The 12,331-nt window shown below is 37.1% G+C and overlaps 1 protein-coding gene across 1 annotated transcript in view; it reads left to right on the top strand.

The window, feature by feature from the left end:
- The first annotated feature begins 5,007 nt into the window (after nt 1-5,007).
- The window catches only part of LOC104587333 (F-box protein PP2-A15-like), a 40,244-nt gene continuing 32,920 nt past the window's right edge, over nt 5,008-12,331 (top strand). Inside the window, exons 1-2 of the mRNA XM_010244896.3 lie at nt 5,008-10,832; nt 10,986-11,104. Of these exons, the coding sequence (XP_010243198.1) occupies nt 10,518-10,832; nt 10,986-11,104 (434 nt within the window). The 5' untranslated portion in view covers nt 5,008-10,517. The remainder of the gene's footprint in view (nt 10,833-10,985; nt 11,105-12,331) is intronic.

The raw sequence follows: 12,331 nt of genomic DNA, 5'->3' as shown, positions 1-12,331 counted from the left end.
ATAGTTCAAAGAAAATAAAAGTTCACTAATACCAATATACTTTTTAATGTAATTATTGCACTTTTATATGTCAATCTTCAAAGCAAATGAACAGGCATTTAATGTTTATAGTCTCAATAGAAATGTTGCCTAGGCATTTATAGTAGATACGTGTGTTTGATATGTCATATTTTCATGTTGAAGTGTTTAGAGTAAACTTTTTAATTCTATGTAACACCAATCATGCTTCCAATTAATGTTATGCCAATCTAATTGACAATAATTTTCCAAATTTAGGATTTTATCATATTTTTATTTTTCTCTAATGTAACACCAATCATGTTTAAGTATTGTATGATACGTGATGCACCATATCAATCGAATGACAGATAATTGCCATATCAACTTAAACATTGTGAGACGTGATGGTTGTTGGGGAAAAACCTCAAATTAACATTTCCTCCAACGCCCCTCATTGTTATTTCCAAACAAAATGTTTCTTGACTGTTTGGAGTTAAAACAGTCTCAAGCAAATAAAAAAAATCCCATTGCAATTCAAAATGCCCAGGTGGCACTGATGTGGTAGGGTTTCAACTAGAAATGACAATAGTACCAATCATATCCTATGTCTTGTCGTGAGTCAATTTTGAGCCAAGAGTATATAGACATTAAATTTGGTGAATAATACCAAGTTTGTCAAATAGATATTTTAGTTTTAAAAATTCCCTCCCTCAATCTAATTGAAGTTGTTTGATAGGCATACCTAATTGTCGTTCAACAATGGTATTAAAAATTATTAGAAATATTTGAAATATCACTCTTAGCATACCAATACTGCAATGTTTGGTTGCTGAGAGAGGGATGGGAAGGGAAGAATCTTTGAAGACTATTCGATTTTCCTATTGTTTGTTTTAAAAGAAAAGCTTGGATGGGAAGAGAAAGACTTGGGATGGGGTTTCCCAAAAACCAATACCCGGGGTCACACCAAAATGGTGAGACCCTATTGAGAAAGGAAAATAGAGGCCTTTGTGGAAAAATCTTGTCGAGCCAACAACCCAAAGAGCGTCGTCTTCTTCTCAGATGTCGTCTAACAGTCATCTCACCAACACCATCTCCGGTGAGTTTTTCAAAAGTTTAGCTCAGATTTGGCATCCTCTCTCGATTTCCACCCATTTTTTGTACCATATTTGTCTTCATTCATTGAATGAATCCCACTTCAAATCTCACATTTGTCTGCCACAATCCCTGGTCTTCCAAACCAGTTTCCGTTCACAAAAAAAATGGTAGATCAACTGTTAGAGGCATCGTTCTTCCATGTTGATAGCAATTTCCATTCATTTTAACGCATGAGCTCCATATCAGGCTTCCGACGTCTACCTCTTCCATGTCTGGTAGTTTTATTAGCACTAGACGTTAAAATGAACTTGGATCTGGTTTTTTTTTTCATGTCTACCTCTTATAGATCCAGCATCTACCTCTTTGTCTACACTAGTTTCCATTCACAAAAAAAATGGTAAATCTACTGTTAGAGGTGTCGTTCTTCCATGTCAACAACCATTTTAGTTCATTTTAATGTCTAAGCTCCAGATCTGGCTTCCAATGTCTACCTCTTTCTATCAAATTTTCTCATCAACCAAACACTGAAAAACAACTTTTGTATGATAACAAGTCTCAACAAACAAACACAGGATACCAAAATTAAGAAAATAATTTTCCTTTCTCATCCCATGATTCCCATCCCTTCTCATCCCACTATTTATTAGCAACCAAACGGACCATAAGGCTTGAATACAGTATTGGAATGGATACAACCAAAATATTTTTTGTTCTTGAGTCAAAGGCAATGCCTTTATCATATAAGGGTAGACAACCAGAGTTTAAATCAGCCCCCCACAACGTCCCACAACACATTCCCACCATATATTGGAAATGTATCCCGATGATAATACCAAAAATAATGATGTTATTATCACGAGACGTTTCCAATACATGGGGATGTGCTGTGGGACATTGTGGGGGGCTGATTTGATCTCAGACAATCATGTGTTGAAGCCCATAATTTTGATCACAAGCCTGGTCCAACTCGTGCTGACACAATAACCAATAACATGATTTTCTATTATTATTTATCGATCACTATGTTACAACAATAGATGCTTTAAGAACCAGGTTGTCTGGAGTTGAGACCATATGGCTTTAATTAGGGTTGTTCACGAGTCGGGTTGGGTCGGTTTATTGAGATTTTTTCAACCGACCCGACCTGGTCGGGTTATCTGAAATTGAAACCGAAACCGACCCTGTGTTAAGCAAAATGACCTGACCGGTTTGAGTCGGTTTCGGCTCTAAGTTCAACCATGGTAATAAATTGGTAGATTGGAGAAAGAAGACTGAAATTTGATGTAAAAAATGGCACCTAATTCTATTAGAGAAAGAATACTGAAATTGGTAGGGGGCGAACGAAGTTAGAATATAAGTTATCAAGAAAATAGAAAGTCAAACTGTATTAGAGAAAGAAGACTGAAATTTGTATATTTCAAGAAACCTTATAATCTAAGTAAAAAAGGACACCTAATTCTAATTGTAATTGGTTGCCTATTTGGTGTAAAATACCATAAAAACTATGATCCTTTGATTCTTTTCTTTAAAATTTTCCAAAAAAATTACTTATCTAGTTGTATTACAATATTTGCCATTAATGCCATTCCTAACTAGAAGACTATAAATTAAGTTAGGTTGTAACTAGGATAGAGACAACTTAGTTAAGTAGGAACTAAGTAGGTTGTAACTATTAACTAGGAACTAAGTAGGTTTTCACATATGAAAACCAAAATCGACCTGAACCATCGATTTATGATTTTTTACAACACGAAACCGACCGATGTTGAAGAAAACCCGACCGACTCAGGTTGGGTCAGTCTAAGTTGGTCAATTTGGTCGGGTTGGGTCTTCTTATGAACAACCCTAACTTTAATTTGTTGGGTGAAACACACATCAAAAACATTTCACATTGGAGATGGAGTGAGAAATCACTTTGATACATACAAATTTAAGAGGATGATAAGTTGTATAGCCAATTAAGCCACAAATAAGAAAGACAAGGATTGAAATTTTGAGGGAATAATTCTAACAATATTATTCCATGAATATAAAATGTGATGAAGGCCTTAAAAAAAGCGATTGAGGACAATAAGGACATTAGAGACGAAAGTTTGTTAAATGTAGCAAGAATACGTAAATGGGAACGTAAATGAATCAGATTTACATACATGCATGTATGCACACGTCGGTTTTTACTTTGTATACATACAAGCATTCATTCATACAAAAAAGACATAACAAATTAGGGATGAGTTTAACTAGGTAACTCGAGGCCTCAATTAGTTGGTAATGGGTAAAGTGCAAATTGGGCCAAGTTAGTCTAAACCCAACCTAAAAAAAGCTAGGTTTGATTGGAATAAGTTGAATTTGGGTTAGGGTTATGGCTTAAATGTATAAAGCTAACTTAACTTTGGAGCTGGGTTAGGGTTGGGATGGTTAATCCAATCATAACATAACATGTTTTTGTATTTGTGTATATACTTTTTTTTTTAAGCATAAATAGGTAAGATTCATTCAAAATGCTTGGAATAGTCTATTTTTATAGTTTATTTGGTTTATATAGGAATCAGAATGGGAATTGAAATTAGCTGAAATGAGATTTCATTTCCAAGGGAGAAGGAGGGAATGACTATTCCCTTAAATAGGGATAGGATCCAATTTCGCTTAACCAAATAATTGGAATCGGAATGACCCATTTTAATTCCAATTGTAGACCCATATTCTCATGAACCAAACGGGCCCTAATGAAGGCCAAAAGACAAATAGAATAAAAAAACCCTGAGCATCAAGAGACCTTTGCAAGCGACAATAAAAATTCAAACATGGGGGAGGGACATTCCTTCAAACAGGGATGCAAACAAATTGGACCATATTCAAATCAAGGTATATCAAATATGACTCACTATTACTTGCATTCCTAATCTGATGAGATATGATAAATATGAATTTGAATTTCAAATTTGATGAAGAAATCGAATTTTTGGATTTGATCTGATCTGATATGATTTGATTTTTTTAAATTAATAAATTATTAAAAGAAAAATGAAATATACAAATTTAAATAAAAAACAAAAACTACAAGTATCTTTTTCAGCTATTTTCATCATCATTATCATCATATATATACATGCTTTTTATAAAAAAAATTAATAATACAATAAATTTATAAAAATACAATATAAATAATATATATAAGTGTTATATATTTATATAAACAAATAAATATATATTGAATCGGATAGGATGACCCAACGCGATCCAATTTCGGGTTGGATCATATCATTCGGTCCAATCCGAAGATCTGAAATAGGCATAATCCGAATCCGAGAAAGAACCCAAAACTTCCAATCCTAAATACCAGGGCCCAGGGGCAAACAGGAAGACAAACTGGAACCTCAATTCATTATTGAGGACTTGGTGTAATTTGGATAAGAGGGGAAGAATCTGCCTATTGCTGCTTGCGACTGGTGGTTCCCTTTTCAAGTTTTCATAATAAAGAGGCAGTTCTCCTCATTTCATCTCTTTAGACTTTAATACCGGGAATGATACATAATCTCCATTTACCCAAGTCCACTGAAATTATCTTTTGTTCATTCGCGTTGTTGACCCTCATTCAGTAATTTTTTTTAATGAATACTATGTCAACTGTTTGTTGTCGATCCAAAGGCATTAAGGTATTCTTTGATTATCTCTTTCCCATTGAGGTGAAAAATATTGCTTTTCAAGGTTAGTTCTTCTGTACTTGCCCTGTCTTAACAACTTGATTAATTTCAAATTGTTGTACCCTTTTGCACTTTGTACCAGTTTAGCATTTGTCGGTTTTTGAAATCAGAGACAATCGTTCGTTTAACTTGATTTGTTGATTCAACTCACTGTAAGTTGGATGGGTGGACTTAGAGGCTACTGCATTGTATGACTTGTTTATGGTGCACCTTTCAATCAAAGATTACTTCGAAAGTTTTGTTACTTTTGAGATTAGTGGGTTCTTTATCTGCACAATTTGCTCGTTGCATCTCACTTGGAATGCACAGAGATATAGCTCCTGTTGTTCTAGTTTCCAATGCGTTTGGGTTTTAAACCTTTAATTTTGTAATGCAATAGTCTCTCCCCTGGGGCTCTATCATGTCCTTGATCCCAAAAAAGGAGAAGCAATCTGTGGCAACTTGGATTGATCCCCTGAAGGGAGGATAAAATTCTGCTTCAACGAGGAAAAAATTTGGAGGCTTCTTTAAATAATCAGACACATGGAACCAATACATGTGATGGAAAAAATAGACCTTAGAGTAGAGTAGCATGCACAATCTTCTGAGCCACAGAGTTTTGATTTTAGGTACTACTACACTTATCCATGCATTCTGTTACTGGGATCTGGAACAACTAATGTTATAATGAACTTACCGTTAAAGGTGACTGAATTCTTCTAGAAACATCATTGTTTATATGGCTTCTTGCTTCAAGTCCTGAACAATGTTATCACCTTGGTGCACATGGAGATGGTTGGCTCCAGTTTTTGTTTTAGTTCTGAAAGTGACATTCATGTCCGCAAATTGCATTGTGTTTAGAGCATGATCAGATGGACTTGATTTGGACCATAAAACTTGGAACAACAAATCAGTATTGCTTACTTGGTTATTCAAACTGAGTATACTTCCAAGATGGGTTAGGTGCTTCAGCAATCCAAGAAAGGAAAGGAGGCCTTGTGGATCATAATGTCTTTGAGTTATAGCCATCTAGTTACCTAGTTGCCTCAAACTTTATGGATATGGTTAGCAAAATGTTGGGTTGGGCTTTGTTAGTTGTCAACTTGGTAAGAAAAGTCCTTTCTGAACCTGATTCAAGTAAGGGTGATATATCCCAAGCTAGATCTCTCAAAATGTATAGGTCGGGAACAGCTATTCCAACTTGAACCTATCACAGTTGGACTCAATTTTGAAAAGGACAAACATCAAACCCAAATTGGTCATTTAAATGGGTTAATAATGCTATCCTGAATATAGACAGAGCAAGAGCAGGTGGATGGGATTGATTGCCTTCAAACCTTCCGCCCCTGTCATTCTATCCTCAAGACCATTATAGTGATCATTGATTCATTTGGTTTGAAAATTGAGATACCATTGTAGCCTTTGTAAATTCTAGAAAATGAATAAGAACTAGTTGGACATACTAGTGTAAGCTTTTTCTTGTAAGAGCATTGTAATGCGTTATAGAGATGCAGAATTTCACTGTCTTGTAGTATGTATATAGCATGTGGATATGGATTCTTGAGGTGTCTATTTGGTATTCTAGAATTCCCTCTTGACATTCACACAAATAGTGTACCGTTTATCTTTAATTTATATGATTCACTGTGCACCCACATATGGTTGCTGACAACAACTAGGAGACCAAGTTGGTCCATGAGATTGTTCCATCATTTTTCTTTCTTGATTCCTTGTTATTTCAGTTACTTTGGATTTGTTTCTCCTGGTTGAAATAGGATTCATGTAACAGGGATAAGGCGTGGATGGTGATGCACTAGTCCTTGGTCCAATAAAACCTACCATTTTTCAGGCATTATTTGTAATTTTGTTCATTACTGCTATCTATGCAAAGACAAAGAGATGACTTTGTCTAGAGGTATGGTGGATGGCCAACTATGTCTACATATACCGACAGCTCCATTATTGGATACATTTAATTCAAAATAGCCAAAACAAATTGTAGAATGAAAAGAGGAATTAAAATATGAATAATGCTCAGTTGGTGATTCTCATGTAAAGGATATGGTGAATCAAATAAGACTGAAAAATTCATTGCAAGGATTTTAACCTTGGATGATAGGCCTAAGAATGTCAAATACTTCTTGATGAATTAAGAGCAATAGATAGCATATGGCCAGGGCTATAAATGAATCAGATTAGATAGGACTGGATGTGTATATACATCCAAGCTTGATCTTTTAATACTTCGATTCAAATTGAATTTTATCCACGAGTTTCAGATCAAACTCGGACTGAATTTAGATATTGAATATTACTAAAAAATATTAGTAGAAAATCATATATTATTGATAATATGTACCAAAAATGACTTTGATAGAGTATCATGAATAAAATAACTGTATTAAAACTTTGACCTATGGCTCTTTAGTAAACTTGTAATTTAAACCAACCTTAATAATGCATACATGTTAATTATGTGGATGCAATCATACGTCTTAATATTATCATATAGGATAATAATGGATTGAATTGGAGTGGATCCATGTTTGATTGTCAAATTGGATTGGTTAACATTTGAATTTTGACAGGTGGATACCATTTGCAGTCCTATAGATAACCTCCATATTTTGGTCTTGAATAATGAATATAAAAAGGAACTGCGTTGATGAATACAAATAAAGTTGTAAGTCTGTCCATTTTCAAAACTTACTAGTCTTTGAAGATCTAGAGGCCATTATTTAGTGTAATAGTAAAATTTCAGGCTAGCAAGTGCGAGAACATGGGTTTGAGTTTGAGGGTGACCACATTGCCAAAAGGTGAAAACCATACTTAACCTACCCCTCTCAAGACCCCGGATAGCTGGGACCAACATTAGGTACAGGTCATTATCAGTCTTTGAAAATCTGTGTGACATATAGTTTCATTTCAAGTGCTTAATGAAAGTTTTATGAACATTACTTCATCAAAGGCATGTGTATCTTGAACTTGACATAGTAACATTTTCATTTTGGTCCTTTGATGTTGTTTCTTCTTACTGTTTCATTTTAGTCATCACTGGAGAGGTATATCAATCTTCTTATTTTCCATTTTGTGTATATCAGTCAACAAATCATCATTCACGAGCCATTAGCGAAAAAAAGAAGAAGAAAAACTCATCATTCATGAGCAAGATAACCTTTCTCATGGTGGCACATTAGCTAAGCCCAACTCATCAAGGGGAGAGGTATGGGCTGATTATGATGATATGAGCAGGGAAAGATCAGGGCGGTTGCAGAAAAGAAAGCAGACACAGCAAGAACCCTTCTTGATTTACTCCAATTTGAGTTTTTCAATGGATGGTGCAGCATGCCAATTCTCACCTCTCACACGGGATAGATGAAAATCTAGATGACCAAAGTCTAATCCATTATGTAATGAATCATTCAAGATGTCCTATTTCAAAAGATCCACTGTAGTCTTGTCTTCAGAACTACTTTGGCTTGTTAGAGTTAAAAACTTAAAATGGATGAAGAATCTAGAACAGAAAATCTGGGTTGCAGGTGGTTATATCATTTCTAGTGTAAGACATCTCCCAGTGCTCCATCTAGATATATCATTTCTGGACAAAAAGCTTACAGTTTTAGTTACTAATATCTGCCTTTCATTTTCAATTCTAATAGTCTAATTCTATATGCATATATGACTAGCAGGGTATGTACTACTTGTATGGGGTGGGTATCCCATGTGAAATGTCATGCACACAAGATATCACTTTCAGACTGGTGCAATGGCATCGACTTACCAATTGACAACTCAAAGATGGTAATAATGGTGAATATTTGAAGAGTGGGGGTGTGCTTTTTGGATGGTTAAAGCACCAGCAGAAGCAATTTGCCTGTCTCTTCAGGGTCTGGTTTCAGAGAGTGGTGCCCATGTGGACACCATAGGAAATGTAGTCTCAATTGAGGACATAATTAGGTTTGCCATATAAGTCAGTAGAGCAGAGTTGGGTGGAAACTGAGTTTTCTCAGGTATCATAAATTTGCCTTCAGAAACCGATGACCTTCTGGGTTAGTGTTAATATTTGTCAACCTGAAGGAAAGTAGTAGAAAAGTTGGGTAACAAAACCACTGGAGTTGCAGGATTGGAACTCAACCACAAAGAGTGAAAGACATAGCTACCGTTCTTGAGAAAGGTTGCCAAGGATAGTGATTGATGGGGCTATAATAATATTTTTGAAAAAGTAGCTGTGGGAGTGGAAGAGGAGTACATCAACAAGGTGGCATCTGGCATCCAACTCTAGCTAATTAATGGCAGGGGTTAGCTGTATTCTCATTTAATACTTGGGCCCTTGTTTTTTTGTTTGCAAGCAAGAACTAGACTTCCACCGTCTTTATTTGCTTTAAATGATCTACTCTGCACGTCTTTCTCTAATTTAAATAAAATTCTTTTGTGGCTAAAAAACCCTCTCCATTTTTTGTCTCCTATCTACACCACTCTTCTGACTTTCTTTAGCTGGGATGGACTTGTTGGTGGCACATTTGGCCCAGCAAAGTGGGTCATTCATTAATCTCAATCCCTGCTATCATTGAAAGTCCATGGTCGGTTCATACCGGCTCTAGCAACATTGTAAGACTCGGCCTGGACCGGACAGTCAGACCATCAAAACAGGGAACCTGTGCCCTTTCTGGGTCCCGGTTAAATGACGGTTTTATGGGCTGAATGGGTTAACCAGGCAAAACCGGGACCTGTGAAGCATCCTGGTTTTTAGTCCGGTTCGAGTCATACACATTGGGCCCTAGTTTCAATGGTTAGGCTTGGTCATAGGTCTGATATGAGTCAGAAGTTGGTAAACAATCCATTTCTACTTTCTAGAGGAAGAAAGATACAAGTTAAATGGACCGATCAAATCGGTCAAGTCCACGTTGGTACGAAATTGGCCCACCTCCTTCGGATGATGACCTTAGGTCCGTTACTGTCAAAGATCGCTTATCATCGATTGTGAATACAAGGACAAAAAGAAACCGGTTCTTGATGGGACCGAGCGGTTGTTTCACTGGACGGCCCAGATTGATGAAGTGGTTTGATAGGGACCGGATCTGCTCCTCACAGATAGCGCCTTACACCGACCTCACGGGGACATCTCACCGTGCATTGGGAACATCTTCCGTACTTATATGTTATTATTTACGGGAGATGTTCCCAATGTTGTGAGGCGCCCTTTGATAACGTCAATGGTTTTGGTTTTTTATGCGGTCGCTTTTGCCACGTGGACAGATAATGTGCCTAATCAAAACCGTCCACCTGGATTCGAGGTGTGTTTGGCAGTGTCATTGGAGCAAGAGATACGATTTTGTTGTGCCACGTGGTGAAAAAGTGTGGTAACACGTGTAGGGAATGGAATGACAGGTGAGTGGGAGCAAGGTCGTCGAGTTTCTAAACGTGTTTCAGGCAGACCCGGGAACGAGAGAGGGAGAGATGGATTCGCTGATTATTCCACACAAATCCTTGTCTTCTTTATTCTCCTTCGTTCTTTGCCTTTTCTTCCTCTGAAAGACAGCAACAATCCCATTCTCTTTTCAAATTTCAACGTTCGATCCTCCTTCCTTCCATCAACGCCACCACTACCGGGAAAAGCCTCCACCACCTCCTCCACCTCCTCCACCAAGAGTACTAGAATCATCTCTTGCCCACATAGTAAGAGGCAGAATGAGTTGAGCGAGGGAGACAAAGAGAGAGTGATTGGAGAGTAGAGCCAAAATGGGGGCGACGCTCTCCAACTTAACGGAGGGGGTGGCAAATGGTTCGACGATTGGACCGGGTCTCGGGGACATACCGGAGAGCTGCGTGGCCTGTGTGTTCATGTACTTGACCCCGCCGGAGATATGCAACCTGGCTCGCCTTAACAGGGCCTTTCGTGGCGCTGCCTCCTCTGACGCTGTCTGGGAATCGAAATTGCCCCCTAATTACCAGGATCTCCTCGACTTGTTGCCTCCCGAGAGATACCCAAATTTATCCAAAAAGAACATCTTTGCCCTCCTCTCTCGTCCCATCCCCTTCGACGACGGCAACAAGGTTTGTTTTCTACGACTTCTTTCCTAGAATCCAATCTTTTTAGCTGAGATTGTGAATTTAAGGAAAATTGGATTGTTTTGTCTTTTTCCCCCCTCCTGTTGTTATTTCTTAATTATGTTTTACCTTTGATGTGGGTGCTGGGTGCTTTTCCAGGAGGTCTGGTTGGACAGATTTACAGGAAGGGTTTGCATGTCGATCTCGGCAAAATCGTTGAGGATAACTGGGATCGAAGATCGGAGATACTGGAATTGGATTCCTACCGAAGAATCTAGGTGCGTTTCGTACTTTTCTTGGTGCTATAAAGTATTCTTTAATTGTGCAATGCATTTCATAAACTACCTACAAATAGTATTCTTCTTTTATTTTCTTCATTTTTGGGTATTGTAATTTCGGTTGGTTATTTGTTACAGCCTTTTTTTTAATGCAATATATCATCAATTATTATTTCTATTCTATTTGTTTATTTTTAAACTTACTGTAATGTTGGAGTAGTGCCTCTGATATTTCAGTGGAAAATAGGGATAGAAGAGCAACAGATTCTCTCTCTCTCTCTCTCTCTACCCCCGCCCCCGCTATTTAAAGGTTTTCTGATTAGAAATTTAATACCAATCCAGGTGCTTGCTTTTGCATGCTGTACTTTTTAGATTATGTGAACTGGTTCACTATCATTACTATTGGGTGTTAATCTCTCTGAATGAGGATCGGTTTGTTGCATATTCTAATTTGGGTTAGCTCTATCGTTTATATCCTACTATATTCATTGTTCCCCAGCACCTGAAGCCATAAACTTGAAAATGACTAAAAGAGATTGAAAGCAGACTTCCTTCCAATACCGCAGCAGATTTGGTGGTTTTGATATCTACATGGTGCAAAAGAATGGCATTTGAAAATTTGCCTACTCCTTTACAATAATCAGCAGGAAAGTAGTATTGATTCTGTTGATTAATTCGTGAACACAGGAATGCTTTAAATTATGATGCCTGTGTTCCTTTCTTCTGTCTCTGTGGAAGTAAATACTCTTAGTTACTTGCCTGTACTTTCCATGTAATCTTGTATTTGTATTGGTCTTGGAGACACTAGTTGTTGGGTCCTTTGATTTTCACAGGGAAACATGCCTTTTCTTTTTTTCCCCTTCTGGATACAATGCTAAATAGTCCCTTGCCTGTTTTACATCTTAACCTGTGGCAGTTGCCTTTTTAGACAGCAGTTTGTGCCAACTGCCTTTCTAGTTGAGGTTGGGTATTATTAAATTTATATTTATTTTTTGACAAGTAATTAGTTTTCTATTTATTAAAAATTTGACTTTGGAACTCTAAAATCCCATTCTGATGTAAAAAATCCGGGGAAAATGTAATTTGGGTGTTGTTGCTTAGTTGAAATGACAAGTGATGTAAATGAAATCTAATAAATATGAGAAATCCATCACCAGTTTTCAACACTGTTGCTGGAGGCATTTGTCCCTCTTCAAGATGATGGTGACATCCATAGGGAAGAATGAA

The sequence above is a fragment of the Nelumbo nucifera genome, chromosome 6, assembly GCF_055504915.1.
Source record: "Nelumbo nucifera cultivar China Antique chromosome 6, China Antique-T2T, whole genome shotgun sequence".
In the NCBI taxonomy this organism is placed as follows: Eukaryota; Viridiplantae; Streptophyta; class Magnoliopsida; order Proteales; family Nelumbonaceae; genus Nelumbo; species Nelumbo nucifera.
The sequence above is the reverse complement of the archived record's forward strand: the minus strand, read 5'-3'. Positions and strand labels throughout refer to the sequence as shown.